Source organism: Myxocyprinus asiaticus, chromosome 14, assembly GCF_019703515.2.
Source record: "Myxocyprinus asiaticus isolate MX2 ecotype Aquarium Trade chromosome 14, UBuf_Myxa_2, whole genome shotgun sequence".
NCBI lineage: Eukaryota > Metazoa > Chordata > Actinopteri > Cypriniformes > Catostomidae > Myxocyprinus > Myxocyprinus asiaticus.
The window spans coordinates 42,639,187-42,658,642 of record NC_059357.1 but is presented as its reverse complement, the minus strand read 5'-3'; the positions used below and the strand labels follow the sequence as shown (position 1 = coordinate 42,658,642).

General features: G+C 36.1%; 2 protein-coding genes across 2 annotated transcripts; both read left to right on the top strand.

Moving 5' to 3' along the window:
* Positions 1-530: 530 nt before the first annotated feature.
* ppp1r27a (protein phosphatase 1, regulatory subunit 27a) lies at positions 531-6,039 on the top strand. The gene is made up of 3 exons (XM_051715670.1): positions 531-1,459; positions 4,074-4,224; positions 5,012-6,039. Exons 1-3 carry the CDS (start codon positions 1,036-1,038, stop codon positions 5,130-5,132), a joined length of 696 nt encoding a protein of 231 aa, XP_051571630.1. The 5' UTR covers positions 531-1,035; the 3' UTR covers positions 5,133-6,039.
* A 4,152-nt stretch (positions 6,040-10,191) lies between these two features.
* On the top strand, positions 10,192-19,108 carry mcrip1 (MAPK regulated corepressor interacting protein 1). The gene is made up of 5 exons (XM_051715688.1): positions 10,192-10,285; positions 10,694-10,775; positions 12,035-12,150; positions 16,011-16,115; positions 16,951-19,108. Exons 2-5 carry the CDS (start codon positions 10,768-10,770, stop codon positions 17,013-17,015), a joined length of 294 nt encoding a protein of 97 aa, XP_051571648.1. The 5' UTR covers positions 10,192-10,285; positions 10,694-10,767; the 3' UTR covers positions 17,016-19,108.
* Positions 19,109-19,456: the final 348 nt, after the last annotated feature.

The following is a 19,456-nucleotide window of genomic DNA, read 5'->3' as shown; positions in this document are numbered from 1 at the left end:
CATTGTTGCCAAAGGTTTGCTGCAGGTTTACTATCAATGAAGAGCTGCAAACTTCTAGCAATAATTTGCGGCAAATCACAAGCTCACTTGCATGTGAAAATAATGACTGGCAAATTTGCGGCAAGTTTTCTAAATTTCTAGATTTTTGAAAGGGTATTTTACAGACACATTGGCGTAAAACACAAAACTTGGTAGCCTACGTGTCATCGGCACCAAGCCATGAAGTATAGCCACAAGACATAAACATTTCATGTTAACATAATTGTAGTGTGATAATTTCACTTACTAACCTTATCTCTGTAAAGTTATAACCAAAACACAGGGTTTCATTGTCAAAAATGATGTTAAAGACCATGGCTGTAAATCTGTGAAGTGAATTGCATTGTGGGATACAGTATTCTGTGCAGTGTACTGTGTTGAATGCTATACATTTTGACACTTATACTAAGTCATCTGGGTATTCTATGCAAACAGAACACTAAATACTCCAGGAATAGTAATAATTGTAGGGTAGTATGCAGTTCCACATAGCCATAGATTTTTATTTTGAGGGACGGTCAAAGGTTGATAAGCATGTGAAAGTACTGTGGGAGGGGTCACCCTGCAGCCACTAGCTGCTGGGCCGATGTCACTCGATACAAGGGATGACCTCCCCAAAATAACCCTACAAAGGGTATATAGGGACCTGCTTCATCCTCCACTATCAGAAGAGTACACAAGGTGACTGGTGAAGACTGCGTGCAATAAAGTTGATGAAGCAATTGTTGGGACGAATAAATTAACAAAACGTATCAAGAGAAATATACAAAAAAAATCCCCAAATAAGAAACAGTTGCCTCTAGAAAATTGAAAAAATATTCCGGACTTGAAGCGAATTCTGGCTTTTCGAAAATTGCTGAAGAAAGTGTGACCCCACTCCCCAAGACGCCAAATAAGGATTTTACTCTTGTGGAGATCAACTCAAGTTTTTTAATTTCTTTGTCCTCCTCTTGAGCCCAGAGCCGAGGGGGAGGCAAAGCCGTGGCGTCTGCGGGAATGAAGTACAGCTACCAGTACCCGGTGTCACAGTACACACGCTCAAACACACACTCACACTACACTGTCACTCATTACACACCTTCACTTTACTCCAGCAGCTCATACACACCCAGCATCTTCAGTTCCACCAAATACAGCCCTACTTCACTCAGTACTCCATCATACTACACCCCACCATCTTACACACCTGCATACAAGCCCACCTACTCTTACACCTCTGTCAACGGTAAGGCAGCAAGGCATAACAGCTCTCCCCGGACAAGTGTACAGTATACTCCTACTGTAGCTCTCAAGCCTGCCCGGGCCGTGCGCTTCACGAATGATGTTGTATTCCAGGATTTAATCCGGCACAGTGAGCTGGAACAGGTTGGTCGGTTTTTGAGGGCGAGGAAAGTACGTCTGGACACTATCTTCCATTCTGGTGAGTGAAACTCACCTTGTATACATCCAGACTGCAAAAAAATAATCATTATTCAACAAATATGCTATGTATTTTAAAGATGAAGTGTGAAATTTGATGTTGAAACTGTAATAGGTTAATTTTCTTAAAGAGTGTAAACACATTGGCTTGGTGGCATATTCAAAACATTTATCTGTTTGTTTGAGCAGTGTGACAAATGAACTTGGCTCAACCAATTACGTGTTTGGGGTGGAACCAGGGGGTGAAGGTTTGGCAAGTTAGCATGGGCAGTTAGCCCCTACTGGTATATAACACAACTACACCATTATGCAGGTCAAAAACATGTTTCTCCATTAATGCCCTTCCAAAAGAAGTTGTGTATTCTGACCAAAAAAAAATTGTAAGGGGAAAAAAACAGGAAAAATTTAATTATTATGGTAGAGGTTTCATTAGCGAACAACTTTTTGAGGTCTCTTAACAGCATGAAATAGACCTGCAGTCACCAATTAGCGGCTTGGTTCCATCCAGACCGTGAGATAATGATAACAGTTGTCATATCTTAACGTTTTTACAGTTTTAGTGCGCAGTGCATCAAAACAATGGCACTATACACACCACAAGCACTCAGGGGGCATCAGCGCTATATCATATTTTTGATTCATTTGCTACTCCGTGCGTGTTGCCTCGCTCCCTCGCGATATACGCAAGGCGTCGCATAAAGCCTGATTAGGCTACGTAGAGTTCCAGGCACGGTTATTTTAATAACAGCAGCAGAGACACGGTGAGCAACAATGGAGATGGAGATGGGCATCTTTCGCTAAAACACACTGCAGAAAATGAGAATAAAGCAAAGTGAAACTATTTTCATCTGTCTGAAAAATTACTCGGACGGTTCAGCTAATACAGGTTTGTTACAGGACAAGTTCACATGACACCTTTTTAGACTAACGTCTTTTTCCCTCAAAATTTAGCATTATTAATCAGCCAATTACATGCCTTTCATGACAAACAGTTTTTTGTTTTAATTTTGTGAAAATTAAATTAATTAGTTATAATAAATAGAAATTATTAGTTAGCCTGTTAGTAGAGTCCTCTGCTTCTGATGAGAACGTTCCCATTATTTCATAGTCAGCCCATTTATACGTAAGAAAACAGTATATTTAAGATTGAAATTGTTTATTGTTATTAGATTCTCACTTTAGAAAAATATAAAAATAGTCCATTTAGACTTTTACATTTTCTAAATTTTCTCTCAAGGGTACCCCTGAACCCCCATACAGTAACCTATATTTTCTCAGTCAAAAGTACTCCTATGTCCCATTCAAAGGTATCTGAATGTAAAAATAATTAAAAATAAATATTCAGAATGTAAAAATATTCAAACAGAAAAACTGGACTGCTGTCACCCAGCTTGAAAACAAATGTTGATCTTATCTTGTAAGATTATTATCCAAGTGCCCTCGACTAATGAACTCTATGAAATATATTAGCCTAATCATTTGGTAGAAAAGATTCCCCACACGCCACTGCTTTTTTTTTTTTTTTACACAAAGTAATATTGCTGCCAACGTGGAAAGTTATAATAACTATTCCAAAAAATAAAAATAAAATAATAATAATAATAAAAGTCACACTGACTACTGACACTGTGCAAGTTATTATTTTCCGAATCTTTGCTGGGAAGGAAATATAGAGACCGGACCTCTTAAAACTTTAATTGAATACCCCTGAAATAGACTTATAGAGCATTTGGAGCACTCACAGAACAGGGTTACCCCTGAAACATTACATTGTCCCGCTTCAAAAAGGGACATTTTGTATTCTGAACAGGGGAGGTCCTCCTTGAGCATTTCACCATCCATCCGGTCCACTGACAGATGATCGGAAGATACTGTATAAGAAAAAAAACTGCAATGCTCCCGTTAGCTTAGCAGGTGTTCAATTGAGGACAGAGATGGCTCCTGGCAATCAAATTGCTGAGTATAAACGATACTATGTATTGTATGTATGTACTATGTATTGTTACACAGTCATAGCCTATGATTATCAATAGAGAGTGCAATTTGCTGTATTTAACGCACCTGTCTTTGCAAATGTTTGCTAAACAAGTTTTATTATCAAATAATATAGTGAATAGCTTAAAATAGCTTAAAAGTGAATATCATTAACTTGCCCACATTCTTGCGTGACATAATGCACTTGCGTCTAAGCGAAATCAGAGCAAAGGATTTTTCGCATGAGTTTCCGAGTTGGAAGTCCGACTTCGAGTGGCGTTCCACTGCACTTTTCCAAATAGGAAGCTGGAAATTCCGACTTTCCAAGTTTAATGGAACGCAGATTGATTGCCCATGAAGCTGAACAACTTTCAATGAGATAAACTGGAACGCTGGAACGAATGGGGGAGTGTTTTGTAAACAGATGTGAAAATCATTATTTTTATCATTCTGGCACATAAATTACACACTTCACCTTTAATATGTGTCTGAAAACTCTGCTTCGAGATAAATAGCTAAAGCTTATGTTATCTGTTTGGAGTCTGGTTTATTTTCTAAAAAATGTGGCCGATTTTAATCTCATCTGCTGTCTGAGAAGAGATATTTGCTCCACACCCTAACAAAATCTGGCTTTTTCCCAGGAATGGCAGCGCTGCATGAAGCAGTGCTCTCTGGGAACTTGGAGTGTGTGAAGCTCTTAATAAAGTACGGAGCTGATGTTCATCAGAGGGATGAGAATGGCTGGACACCACTGCACATTGCGTGCAGCGATGGATTCCCTGAGATTGCACAGTGAGAGAAAATTCAAACACTTACACTTACAAAAATCGAGAGTTATGGCAAACTTACCGCAAATTGCAGAGTCTATTTGCGGCAACATATTTAGCTACCTTGATGTCTACTGCCTGCCTAGACAGCTTGCTTCTAAAGCAGCATTCTAACTGGAAGAACCTCAAAAGTGACCAATTTTGGATGCGTCAAACAAACTGCAGCTTGAGACTCGACAACTGATTTCAGTAGAGTTTGACATTAGCATGTTGCTAAGCTAATGGTGTGATATTGATGTTATTTAAAGCTTAAAAAACATAGAGCACACAAATATTTGGTAAGATATTGGGTTAACATTTTTGACTCACAGTAGTTTACCGTTAGCATGTTGCTAAGCTAACAGAGCTTTAATAAGCACAGCATACACAAGTACTGTGTATATTTAATATTTGTTCAAATTCTGAATAGTTTTAAATATAACTGCTTTTATCTCCACTTTTGTATGAAATGCATTTATAGTTGATATTTCTCACACTTCATCTGAGCTTGTGGCAGTAGATTATGGGATTAAGGGAACATGCAATGCTGCTTTATAATTTGGCCAAACCAATAAAGACATAATAATGCTTGCAATGTTGGTGTCGGGAGCATACCAATGATACCTTAAAATACTGTCTATATAGGTTTTGGAACAAATAGCTGTTGATTCTTTTATTTTAGTTTTCTTTGAAATCATGCCATGTGGATACATTAGCAGACTTGTTTGATAAATTAGTTGTGTTAATGTATACAATATCATTTTTTTCAATAGGTACCTTCTTTCTCTGGGTGCCAGTGTGGAGGCACAGAATGAAAATGGGGAGAAACCAGCAGACCTCATTGACCCAGACTGCAAAGAACTGGTCAAACTGTTCGAAACAGGCTGTGTTTGAGGGCTGACCGGCAGTAAAACTTTTAAAGGACTTTCAAATCACTCTTTTGAGCTTATCATTTTGTGTGGTTGAATGTTCTCTTGAAAAATCTGTTCTTTATTTTTAGTTCTTTGTTGACACATGGATTGCAGTATGCAGTATAAGGTTACAGAAAAACACCAAACAACGCACCTAAGATTGATTTTAAAATGAACGTGAAACATTTTACTTTCGTAATCTGATGTATTTCTGAGGGAAACTGGATATTCAAAGAAAATAAAATGTAGGATAGGACTGAATTTTATCCATTAGGACTTGGAGAGTGAAAAGTGGATGTTACATACCAGAATGGAGCCAGGTTGTTCAAGAGGAGGAATTGAGAAGAGGGATTTGTTTTGGAGATGGAGCAAGTTATTTTGTTTTGAAAAAAGATTATGAAGACCAATAGACGTTTTCTTTCGAATATTGGCATGAAGCCCAGTTGTGTCATTTCACCTGTGTTCATTTTTGCTTTGGTTTCTCTGCAGCATTTATCATATACCAGGGGTCCCCTTGACATGCTCACAATTAATATTATTTTCACAATTCTGTTTAGAATAGAAAAATTATCTATTATGTTAAAAGTGATACAGTCCTGTTGATGCAAAGAAATGCTTGATGAGTAAAGCACATAGCAGAATCGAACAATGCATGTTGGTGATGTGTTACACAGACATAGTTTGGCACAACTTTGTGTTTCCTGTCTGCTGGGCAGCAGTAGAGCACAATGGAAAGATAATTTGCCATCTGACTTGCATATGAAGAAAGACTGTGTGTTAGTGCATTATTGTTGAAAGTAAAGGCACTACTGACATTTTGAATGTCTCTTGTTAAAGTCTTATCTTTCACTTATTTTTTACAATGTTTTCATAAATAAAGCTGCTTTTTATACAAATAACAAGACATTTTGCATCGTCTCTGTGCTATGATTATAAAAATGACTTATCTACAGTTTAATATGAGTGGATGGATGTAGGCCCCAAGTGGAAATTTAGTACAGCAACAACATTAAAAATAGAGTGCTACACAGCTATGAGGGGTTAACATGGGACATTCCTCTGCGTATACTGTATGCATAACTGAAATGTGGTTTAGGGTTGGGCAAAACTGGCCACGTCGCATAGGACGTTGAATTGAAATTCCAATGGAATGATAGAAAGAAATAGAACATAATTCAACAAGTTTTGTGACAGAACATAAATCATTACATCATTAAATTTGGATAATAATGCAGATTCAGTCCCTGAAATGTAGAATACATTTTTGATTAGATATATTTCTTTAAGTTCAGTACTGTCAAAACAGTCAATGGGTGATTCTCACAAATCCTGTCAAGAAAATGTCCTGTACATACTGTATTTAACCCAAATCAACATAAACAAGATGTCATTATATTTTGCAGGACATTTAAAGACACTTTATTTCACAGTTTTAATTAATGTAATGAGTACTAATGTTTTACTTTTACTATTCCCATTCTTTTTAATAATGATTCTCATTACCATAACACAGATGTGTGTTTTTTTATGTTATTGCAGTCAAAAAGATGCTGTTGTACAATGATTCTAATTAAAATCAGTGAAAATGAAAGTACCATGGTAGTACTACTATGATGTATAAATACTTTAAAATATAATAGTGTTGTTTTTACATTGCAGTAATTAGAATATCATAATGACCATCTTTTTTGCATTACGCTAAAGAATTGGGGGGTAAAATGTGCATAAACTTTTTAGCGTAAAAAAATGTATGGTAAAATACTGGCAGCTGTGGTGTCCAGAAATGTACCATAAAAAATACGATAACCATGTTTCAGACTTTACGGGATGTCATTTTTATGCCTATATATTTTACTGTTCACTACCGTTTATATTATTAAATTAGATGAACTTGATTTACTAACCTTCTGAACTATAAAAGTCTGCTTTTCACTTTTAAATGTATTGTTAATCACCATAATAATTACAGTGTTACTCACACAAACAAAAAACACCATCAGGGTAACACATGTGACACTAAAATATTGCAAAAAACATTAACTAAACTACATAAAATAAAACACAGAACACCCCAACATACATAACTGATATTGAAAATAAGAAGAAACATAACTATTCCCATAAAATATAATGAAATGGGATGGGTCACTTTGGGACTTCTGGGAACACCCAATAATTGTTTTTCTCCGTAATTTTAACAATAGTTAACGGTAAAAAAGTAGATGTATTCTCTTGTTAAACATAATACACATTTTTACCAATTATTATATGGTAAAAATATACTTTTTACATCTAAAAAATCTATTTGTACAATATTTTAATACATTTGTTAAATATATTCTAATTTTTTGTACCGTATATGATAAGGGATAGTTGACCCAAAAATGACAATTCTTTCATCATTTACTCGCCCTCATACCATCTCAGTTGTGTATGACTTTCTTTCATTTGCTGAACACAAACAAAGATTTTTAGAATAATATTTCAGTTCTATAGGTCCATTTAATGCAAGTGAATGGTGACCAGAACTTTGAAGGTCCAAAAAGCTCATCAAGTCAGCATAAAAGTAATCAACATAACTCCAGTGGTTTAATCCATGTCTTCAGAAGTAATATGATAGGTGTTGGGTGAGAAACAGATCAATATTTAAGTCCTTTTTTTTACTATAAATCTCCACTTGCACTTTCACATTCTTCTTCTTTTGTTTTTTGCGATTCACAAATTTTGTGCATATCGCCACCTACTGGGCAGGGAGGTGAATTAATAGTAAAACATTACTTAAATATTGATTTGTTTCTCACCTACAACTATCATATCGCTTCTGAAGATATGGATTAAACCACTGGAGTCACGTGGATTATTTTGATGCTGCATTTATGTGTTTTTTGGAACTTCAAATGGTCACCATTCACTTGCATTGAGGACCTACAGAGCTGAAATATTTTTCTGAAAATCTTTGTTTGTGTTCAGCAGAAGAAAGAATGTCATACACATCTGGGATGGCATGAGGGTGAGTAAATGATGAGGAAATTTTATTTTTGGGTGAACTATCCCTTTAAGGTTAACTAATGATTTTTTTTTTTACTATAGCATTTTTACAGTGTTTTACTGTTAAAATGTAGATTTTTTATTTTTTATTTTTTATTTTTTTTTTTTTTCAGAATAATATCACAATGTACGGAAGCCCTGAACCGCAAGGTGGGGGGGAAAAAAATTATGGTGAAAAAAAAAAGAATAGTGTCTCAGTTCCTTGCTGAGCCTAAGTCTTACATTTTTTCTCTCTTCCTAAAAATGTTTTTCTCTCTTCAAAAAAAACTTTTTTTCTCTCTTCAAAAAATATATTTTTTTCTCTCTTCAAAAAAAATTTTTTTTCTCTCTTCAAAAAAACACATCAACAGTGGCTGCCTAAACCTCGAGTTCAAGATTACCCCGAAGTATTAGCCCATACTGCTAATACAAAAGAGGTGTGTGTAGCCTACTATTCTTCCCCCCGGCGGAACCCGGGGAGCGATACTACAGGTGATTCCTCACCCCTCACCAATTTGTTTGGGATGAGCATTTTACATCGGCGTAACTGTCTAGCTCATGTTTAGACAGACCAACAATATTTGGATATTTATTTGACATTCTTCATCTGGAACTCTTCACTTCTGCAGTAGACAGTGTGTTTCAAAAGCATAGACAACTTGTTATATTAAAATATATTATTATAATTAAATTCCACCATGAAAGTCTGCACATGACATCCCCGTTCAGTCGCGAGGATTTAATTTATAAATGATCTTTTCGTTTAGAAATTAGATTACTTACAACAATATTAACATTACCAGATGGACCAACTTCAAAAGGACATACATAATAATAATTTCCCCATGTTTCCCGTTTTCCTCAATACTTTCCTTCGCTTCCACCATGTAACACTGAGCAAACGGCATAGATGGTTTAGAAAGACCAACAATTTCAAACAAAAAAATAACTCCAGTTGTTACACGACAACGAATGCCATATCAAACATATGCAACCTGATTTTGTCTTGATTAAGGTTTGCAAACCCTTAAATAAATAATAAATGTATTATGCAGCTATATAGCAACAGAGAAAGCATTAAAAGCATAAGATTACATGTTTACTGATAGTGGCACCTGGTGGCCAAGGTTGGTACCGCATGCATTTTTTTGAAGAGAGAAAAAAAAAATTTTGAAGCGAGAGAAAAAAAAAATGTATTTTTGAAGAGAGAAAACAAATTTTTGAAGAGAATTTTTTTTTATTTATTTATTTATTTTATTATTTTTTTTTTTTTTGAAGAGAGAAACAAAAATTTTAGGAAGAGAGAAAACAATTTAAGACTTAGGCTCAGGAAGGAACTGAGACTATTCTTTTTTTTTCACCATTATTTTTATTTATTTTTTACCTTGCGGTTCAGGGCTTCCGTAACAATATATGTAAAAATGCCCCTAAAAATGTGCTACATTTTCTAAATGCTAAATATATGCTAATTTAAAATAGTACTTGTCAGGTTTTATGGAAATCACCCTAAAGCACCATAAAATGTCCACCACATTGTTTTTGACAGTTTAATAAAAATAAATATTCACATCAAAATTTGGGGTGAATAAGAGTATTCTTGGAAAAGTGTTCTTTTACCATATGGTCCATAAAATTATTCGTTTATTTAATATACTGTAATATCTATTCAATTTAAGTCGAAATTTCTGTAGGTGAACATGGGATCTACAAACAGTGAAAGAAGTTTTCAGAATCTTCCCGTCGTTTAGTTTATATTTTATTTCTTTATTACAGTAGTGGCTAAAACCAAGTTACCAGATTTATTGTTGCAATTAAATATATAGGCTGTATTCTAATATTTGGTTGAAACCATACAGTTGCATAGTGATGAGACTAATTATTACAATTATTTTTACAGTTATAATGACTATGACCATACATTTTAACAGGCTAAATATCTTGATAAAAACAAACTGCGTGTCATCTAAATGTAAATGAATATTCTCTGCGCGCACGCGCACTTCTCTCAGTTTGTTCAGCTGATCCGGAAATAATTGGTTGGCATTAGCAACGTTTCGGCCGAGTCAGGCCTGAATACATAGATAACAGAAGAAAGAAAAACACAGACAGGTTTGACTCTCTACGACATTTATTCTCAGTCTGTTGCAGTGCATTCGCGGTGTATATGCTCGGTCTGTTGTTCAGTCGACATCAGTTTTCCACTATGAAAACACAATGCTAACAGACAACATGTAAACAATAACAAACACAAAGACACTGTTTATGTTCCTTGATTAACCTTATGTGGTCTCTCTGTCCTACCAGAACTATATCTCTGTGTATTACTATTGTCAAATGCACACGTCAATATTACTGATTTATTTCATTCATTGATGTTGCAGCTGTATTGAACTGATAAGATTGATCTAATTATACCAGCTATTAAACTATGCAGCATACCGTGGATTTAGTATTCAGTTTTAGTTTCTGTTGATTATGCCCTTTATTCAAATGTTCTTTGATTTTGTCTTTCCATAGAAAACACGTTGAAGAACAGCATACTATTCTGTTGAGCCTCATATTAAGATTGTGAGGCAACTGACATTAACAGAATGACTAGGTGAGTATTGAAAAGTAAATGTAACCCATAAGATACAGTGAACCCTGACTTCAGTCTTTACACCCTACACAAAAATCTAAGTTCGCACAAAATCCATATTTGATTTATTATAGTTTTGCACACACTACCAGTAAAAACTTTAGACACGCTTGACTGAATTTATTAAAAACCTTTTGATCTTGATGCTTATGCCTAAATGCTTCAGGTTAGTGTTGTAGATAAATATAAGACAACTACTGATCCTACAAATGAATTGCTGGACTGGATAGTGAAGGAAAAGCAGCCAATAAGTGTCCAGCATACATAAAAATGCTGTTTAATACTGTTTAAAAAGCATTTCAGGATGTACCTTATGAAGTTGGTTGAGAAAATTACCAGAGTGAAGAAACTAAAATATAAATCATTTTGATTTGTTTAACATTTTCTGGTCACTATATAATCCCCATACTTCCATTTGTGTTATTTCATAGTTTTATTCTAAAATGTGGAAAATGGTAATAAAAAAGAACGAGTAGGTGTGTCCAAACCTGCATCTCGTCGCAATCTTTTTAAAGGGATAGTTCACCCAAAAATGGAAATTCTCTCATCATTTTCGCACCCTCATGCCATCCCAGATGTGTATGACTTTCTTCTGCTGAACACAAATGAAGATTTTCAGAATATTTCAGCTCTGTTGGTCCACACAATGCAAGTGAATGGTGACCAGAACTTTGAAGCTCCAAAAAGCACATACATGCAGCATAAAAGTAATCCATAAGACTCCAGTGGTTTAATCCATGTCTTCTGAAGCATTCCAATTGTAACTCCTATTTCACTTGACATCTTGCCTTTTTTTGTACGATCATGATTTCAAGCTCGATTAAATTTCCTAGTGCTTGACGCATGCGCAGAGCGCTAGATGATGCTAGGAAGTGTGATCGAGCTTGAAATCATGATCGCCAAGGAGACTACTGATATTAAATTTTGGTCTGTTCTCACCCAATACTGATTTGATTGCTTCAAAAGATATGGATTTAACCACTGGAGTCGTATGGATTACTTTTATGCTGCCTTTATTTGCTTTTGGAGCTTCAAAGTTCTGGTCACCATTCACTTGCATTGTATGGACCTACAGAGCTGAGATATTCTTCTAAAAATTTGTGTTCAGCAGAAGAAATAAAGTCATACACATCTGGGATTGCATAAAGGTGTGTAAATTATGAGATAATTTTCATTTTTGGGTTAACCATCCCTTTAAATGTTTTCTACGTCTCTTCCAGCTCTTCTACTCCTAGAATGCACACATACAAGAGGACTTCCAGCCCTCGCTCACCAACGAATACAGGAGAGATTTTCACACCAGCACATGAAGAAAATGTGCGCTTTATCTATGACAGTAAGTCTGCTTTATATCATCATATTTACCTGCAGGGTCCCGATGGCCATGGAAAACCTGGAAATATCAGGAAACTTGTGAAGTTGTGATGTCTATGTCTGAAAAAGTAATGGAATTTTCTATACATTTCTATAGTAAGTATAGGGGAAGGGACCCTAATGCATAAATATACCTTTTTTGTCATGTGGCCTTACAAGGACTCTACCATTAATCCCCACTCTTCCTAATAATACTGCATTCAAGTCCTCCTGGAAAGTTTGTAATTATGAGGTCGGAAGTTGTAAATACAACGTGATATATGTCAAGTAATTTTAGTTGGAAAGAATTTACCCATTTTGCGATTTCATATTTTTTTCTCTCTTTTTCACTGACAAAGAAAGGAAGCTTATTTACCACCAGTGCAACAAAATGAAGTGCAAAAACGCGTATTATAAATAAGGGAAATGTCGTTTTGATGCACACGCCTGTCGCCTTGTAAACCAGCTAAATGAGTCGTATTTTCTGGCCAGCTTTATCGCTATTCTACATTGACAGTTTAGTTTCATTGACAGTTATTACCAATAAGAATTTGCTTCCACCATGATTCTTTAATCAATGCGCCCCCAACTCAGAAAGCCAGGGCTCAAAGAAAATCCAGAGTTTTTCCAACTGGTAATTACGACTTTGTTGTGGCGTTTGCGCTCAACTCGTAAATGCGATCATTCGAATATTACTTGACTGCACCATAAGCCCTCTCTGGACTTTTATGACAGTTTATGACAAAAAATAACATGAGTGTTTAGATGAGAGATTGGTCTTATGGTGTAGTCTCATTTAGCTTCGCACGGTGAAATTCCACGGGCGAAATACAGTCATCTCAATGAGAATCTGCGCGATCATGAATTTGGATGCACTTCCGGTGGCGAAGAATTTCCCCTTGCGGATTTCGCATGGAGTTCAAATTTGGCTAACTTTGACAGGCGAATTTGTCGCGTTGACCAATAGAGCTGTTCAGCCGTGATGTCAATTTGTAGGCGAAGTCTTATTCGCCATGGGTTCCCTCTGAATTTTCCTATGGGTTTTTATAACAGGGTTTTTCAACTTATGAGTAAAATAAGGTCTGTGGTAAACATGACTTGACGATACGTGGACGTTTTGTTCTACAACATAAACTACTCACTATCATACCTCAAAGGTTATTTTTGAAGCCATTGTGTGTTTTAAAAAAAAATAAAAAATATTCAATTCAATACGACTTAAAAATTCATGTTTGAGGTATGAAAGTGTGTAATTTATGTTGTTGAACAAAACGTCCACGAATCACCAAGAAAGTTTACCACAGACCTTATTTTACTCATAAGTTGAAAAACCCCATTATAAAAACCCATAGGAAAATCCAGAGGGAACCCATGGAGAATTAGACTTCCAGGTTTTTGGGCTATAACCTGAACAGCTCTATATGAGTTGCTTGGTTTGGCAGTGACCTCTCTGTGGACGGTGCTTTGTACACAGCTACATTGAATATTCACAATGGACAAGGATATCATTTTAACGTGAGTTTCTTTTTACATCACTCTCCCAGAGTTTTAAGTGGAGCATTAAAAAAAAAGCTGCTTGGCAATTAGTTTTTTGCTGGTTTCACACGCGGTTGACATCTGCCCAAGCCTTCTTCGCCCGTGGAATTTCGCAGTGCAAAGGTAAATATGACCACGCCTTTAGATTGAATACCCAGTTTAGAAAAAGGCTGTTCACTTATCTGTTAGAAAACATATAAAACTTGATTTGGGTGGGCTTAATGGTAAAAAATATATATGGCTAGAAATTGGCTCTTTTTGAGTGCAATCTTTATCAAATTATTTGTCAAAAGGTGTGGCAACCCTTTACCTATAGGGGCTTCCACTTGACTCGTGTTAGGGAATCAACGTACCGCTGATTGACCATGTTTACAGGCATTTAAGAAAACCAGGGTTTCCAGATGCCATTTAAGGGATTAAGAGAAAGTGGTTTAACACACCTGGGGTTTTCTTAGAGAACACCGCTTATGTGGTCGTGTAAACACATTAGCTGCGGTATTACAGGTTTTTAAAGAGTGCGCATATGCGTGGAACAGACCGGATAACTGACGTCATAGGATTTAGTCCTACATCATATCAACACAGCATAAATAATTCAACACTGGGGAAAAGTACAGACACTATAAACTATACCCATTTATACAGAGCAATGTAAAATATTGACTCTTTAACGTCCACGTATAGGCTCTCAAATACATTGGGGGAATCCCAGAATTTGACATAAGAGGGAAACCCCATTATGTTGCGATGGAAAGTTAAGGAAACAAACACAGCAACAGCTGTGGAATATCTGGAATTAAAGCGAAGCAACGGAAAATAAAATAGGGAAGTCTTCCTCGGATGCCATGTTTGTTATTTACACAAGTGACGCAGGAAAATTACGTTGCACTGGAGAAAGCTGCTTACTGACCGAGCCGCATGTATACTGGAGTAAAGAGAAAGCCGCTTACACAGTGCATGTAAACTGGAACTCTACTTTCTCACAGTAACACACTTTATTGCAGTAAGCCGCTTTCTGGTGTCCATGTAACCTGGCGCTTTGACCTCCACTTGACAAGCCTTGCAGGTAGAATTATGAAGGGGCGATTTTACAATTTTGCCTGTCAAGAAAGCATAAGGTGTGCACTTTGAACATTGAAAACATGTATTTGGAGAAGAAAAAACAGTCTTGGAAATTGCTTTGATACATTCATTGCATAAAGTAGGCCTAAAAAGTGTTCTTGATGAATTTAAATGTTATTAGAACTGAGGTCTCTGGATGCTATGGAAAATATTTATGAATACAAATAAATTACAAAACATTAAATATCTCTTCATAAAATTTGACAGTGAAAATCACTACAGTGTTAAGTTGGACCTGTTATTGCAAAGACAGACTTAGTATACACCGATCAGCCACATTAAAATATTGTGTAGCTCCCCCTCGTGCCACCAAAACAGCGCCAACCTGCATCTCAGAATAGCATTCTGAGATGCTATTCTCACCACAATTGTACAGAGCGGTTATCTGAGTTACCATAGACTTTGTCAGTTCAAACCAATCTGGCCATTCTCTGTTGACCTCTCTCATCAACAAGGCATTTTCGTCCACAGAACTGACACTCACTGGATGTTTTTTTTGTTTTTGGCACCATTCCGAATAAATTCTAGAGACTGTTGTGTGTGAAAATCCCAGGAGATCAGCAGTTACAGAAATACTCAAACCAGCCCATCTGGCACCAACAATCATCCATGCGATTATCTAATCAGCCAATCGTGTGGCAGCAGTGCAGTGCATAAATCATGCAGATATGGGTCAGGAGTTTCAGTTATGTTCACATCAACCATCAGAATGGGTAAAAAAAATTATCTCAGTGATTTGGACTGTGGCATGTTTATTGGTGCCAGTTTTACTTCTTTTTTTTAGAAGTGAAGTCAGGATTTTTTGTATAATCTAAAATAATGTCCTGTGTTTATGGAAAGTCAGATAATCTGAAAGTTGGCTGGAAAAGACAATAGACTTTTGCAGACCATATCTGTCAATTTACATACGTGTTGACGAACAGCTCTTGACCTATCCAATATGGCAGACACGCTGACGTAGAAATGCCTGCTAATAAGGTATCTACGTATAGATATCTATGGTTATAACGCTTGACAGAAACGCAATGCTGGTGCTTCACTCAGTAGAGTTTAATGAGCAATTGGGCAATGCTAAAGTGAGTCATGTGGAAGCCTCTTAAGACTTTGTATTTTGTTAGAATGTATAACTGGCTTTCAAGGCATAAATGTTGTTGTCATGTTTATGTTTTTATGTTTTCTCTCTAGCATGGCTTTGTGTTTTGAGAGACATTAAATCCCCACAAAATAGTGAACGTAATGACCGTGGACCACAGGAGTATGTGGAGAAAACCCCAAATCCCAACCTACGTTGTAAGTTTATTATCATGTGAAATTTTCTCAAGGCTTGACAATCACTAAACAGATTGAATGTGTTTACATGCACAATAATCTTACACCCATTTTGCTTCATAACCTGACGACATGTTAAACTGTGTTTTTCTTTTGTCGGGGAAAGGTAATTTTCGATTTAAGTGTAAACCTATTTTTTTCCCATACGCCTGATTTCATTCTACATGTAAACACCTCTACTGCTGTCCATGGCATAAGCTTAGGGAAAGCTTTGTTTTTTCACGTACTGTTATGCCTCGCACATGGTCTAGCACTTCGCTTTTCAAACTATACTCCTTTGACCGCGAACCTGTATGGACATTTTCGACGCGTTCTTAGTACAGTCAGTGGCAGGCGCATGTGCAGATGACATGCACAGATGCATACTGTCCATGTGTCTAGAAAAATTGGGCTGTACATGGAAATGCCACACGTGCTGTACTGATGACGAAATTTGTGTCACCAGCACTATGTGCGAGACGTAGTGGCACGTGGGAAACCGAAGTATACTTTGGCCTTTATCCAATGTGCGCATGTGTTGTGCGCATGCCTCTCTACGTTTTAACGACGAAACATTCGTGGCAGTTAATTTAAAAAATTTAATTGATATTGAGAAACTGACGATGCAATATGGTCATCAGCAGGCTTATACGGAATCTGACTTTCCCTCCAAAACAGTGCAGAAAATGTGACAAACCCTGCAGATTCCACCTGGGCCTGGTGATCAGAGCTGAGATGATACATCATATAACAACAAGTGTTCTTGATAGATAATGCGTTGCTTGTCGAAACTTAATTTCTTGCCTATTTCTTTCAGCTTTTATACCAGTTGACCTGAGTGACCTTAAGAAGCGGAACACACAAGACTTCAAGAAGTCTTAGACTGTTTCTTGGCTTTTTGGGATCTAGCAGTTTTTTTTTTTTTGTCCTTCCTATTACATTTGGGACCGTTTTACTTTGCCAATCTTCTGTCGGACGACAAAAAGCCACAAGCCAGGATATTTGGCCACCTTAGTCCAGAAAGCCTTTCTCTACTCAGCCTCATGGACCTGCAGTCTGGACTTACAGGCTGACATCTATTTATGCGTTATATTTCCAAGAGCCATTTGAGGGGCCATTTTATGTTCATCTGGGCTCTCGGTTGCAGAAAAGCCCTGATGTGAAGTTTCAGGAATTTTTTTTTTTTTTCTGGTACTGGTTTTGGGTTTAGATATTTCTTCATGTGCATTTTTTCTTTTATTTTTGATGTTGATATGACAGAGGGGAAATGCCAAGAACAGTTGCTTATCCTATTGAACAGACTCCACGCAAACTTTCTCAAAATGGGATACAGTCCTGTAATCTGCTCCTTGTTCAAAACACATTCATTACCTTGAGGAGAGTATTGAAGGGCTGTTCAGTTAGTTTGATAGATTGATGAAATATAGTAAGTTTTGTCTGATAGCAGAGGCAAGTTTGGCTCGCCAAAAATATTTTTAGTGTGTGTATATATATATATATATACACACCTCCATTTTTAACTATGAACTGATACCTTCAAGAACTTTAAGTAAATGTTTCCACATCTTTCGTTCCCAGTCTTTAAAATAAAAGTAAAATAAAGATTACTTTTATGTTATCTTAACCTCTCTGCATTATATTTATCAAGTTGCATCTCTTTAAAGAGACTATAAAATCAAAAGCGAAGCTTTGTGACTTTTAGTTAATTTCTGCTGGCTTTGAAGCCAATATCATGACCCATTTTCACTCCTCTGCACACTTTCTGAGATGATATGGTTTATAAGAACATAAATAATTCTTGAAAACCAATCTACATAAGCTCTGTGTATCTTATTATTCACCAATTCTACCTATTAATGGTGGCCTTTGTCAGTATATTTTAGTTCATTTACTGACACTTCTGTTTCTATGGAAGAAGAATTGTTTGCTGTTTGGGTGTCAGGACAAATCAGACAAAAGTTTTGACAATTGAACATTAGGATTTAAAAAATGAATATTGGATTTTAATCACTCTGGAAATCTAGAACAAATTCTAAAGTCACAGATTGTTTTTCTGTTTAAAACAGTTAATCAGGGAATAATAAGAACCTTTGCTCATTTTGCATTAGTTACACATATAAAAAATATATATAACCTATATATTCCCATAAAAATAGTTCACAAATATTAAAGTTTTCAGCTGTTTTAGTACAGATTCAAATAGATAAAATGCAAATAAAGACAGAAAGATAAAAACATGAAACGATCACTCTAGAGATCAATTAACTGTAATTAAGTGTATTTAGGAAGCCACTAATTATACACAACTTGTTTTCAGCATATTTTGTTTTGGGGTGAATTTTGTTTGACTTTAGCAAATAATGGCAGTCAATTGGAAGATCTTTATTTTTGAGCATACTTTTCTTTGCTGTGACATACAGTTTTTTTTTCCCCACCAAAACTTTTGTTGTGGTACAGTTCAGAGCATCCGCTAGTACTGTTATGTGTAGTAAAAAAAAAAAAAAAATCATTTAATTGCTTTAAACAAACGTTACATTTCTTCTACACTGGTTCTCGGAGGTCTAAGTGAATACTTTGAAAATTCCAGCTGTATTCGTTTCTTTTTTCTTTTCTTGTTTGTAGATTTTGAACTTATATCGAGATAATGCTTTATCTCCATTGTGAAGGAAGGCTTACAATTAGTGTATTTGCATTGATGGACGCAGGGGCGTAGCAGTCATTTCAAAAGTGAGGGGGACAGAACGATTAGCGCAAGACTTACATAAATATATAAGATATATTTTTAAGGCTCTCAATCGATTAAACATTTTTATTGAGTTAATTACACGATTGACCAGTGAATTTTAACTTTTGCATTTATACATTTGCCGTATGAAAAAGTGGGGGGACAAACTTTGGTTTTATTGAAAGTGAGGGGGACGTATCTCCCCATCCCCATCCCCATCATCTACCCATGAATGGACGTTACCTTTATAATGAAATATGCGTCGTCTTTGGGATGGCCATTCACATAGCAACTAAAAACAAGTAAACATAACGTGTCAGACAAAAATCCTGTAAAATACTATTAGCAATTGAAATTTGTAACTAAATTATTCCAATAATATTTTCCGTAAAGCATTGTAGGCTTACACAGATGACTATTGTTTACCAACATTTATGGTAGAACTGGTGGAAGTAAAATATTGATGAACACTCACAGCAAAAGCTACACTGCTTTTCATAGTTTTTCTTACGTAATAAAGGAGTAACCCGTGCTTTTCTTACAAAGGGAACCATAAACAGGAAGTTATCGTCACACTGATCCACGTCATCGGCATTCC

Coding starts and splice junctions, on each gene's coding strand:
- mcrip1 (XM_051715688.1), top strand. Junction 12,151..16,010: donor TGTGCGCTTTATCTATGACA/GTAAGTCTGCTT, acceptor TTTTCTCTCTAG/CATGGCTTTGTGTTTTGAGA. Junction 16,116..16,950: donor CCCAAATCCCAACCTACGTT/GTAAGTTTATTA, acceptor TATTTCTTTCAG/CTTTTATACCAGTTGACCTG.
- ppp1r27a (XM_051715670.1), top strand. CDS start 1,036: ATGAAGTACAGCTACCAGTACCCGGTGTCACAGTACACACGCTCAAAC. Junction 1,460..4,073: donor GGACACTATCTTCCATTCTG/GTGAGTGAAACT, acceptor GCTTTTTCCCAG/GAATGGCAGCGCTGCATGAA. Junction 4,225..5,011: donor GGATTCCCTGAGATTGCACA/GTGAGAGAAAAT, acceptor TTTTTTCAATAG/GTACCTTCTTTCTCTGGGTG.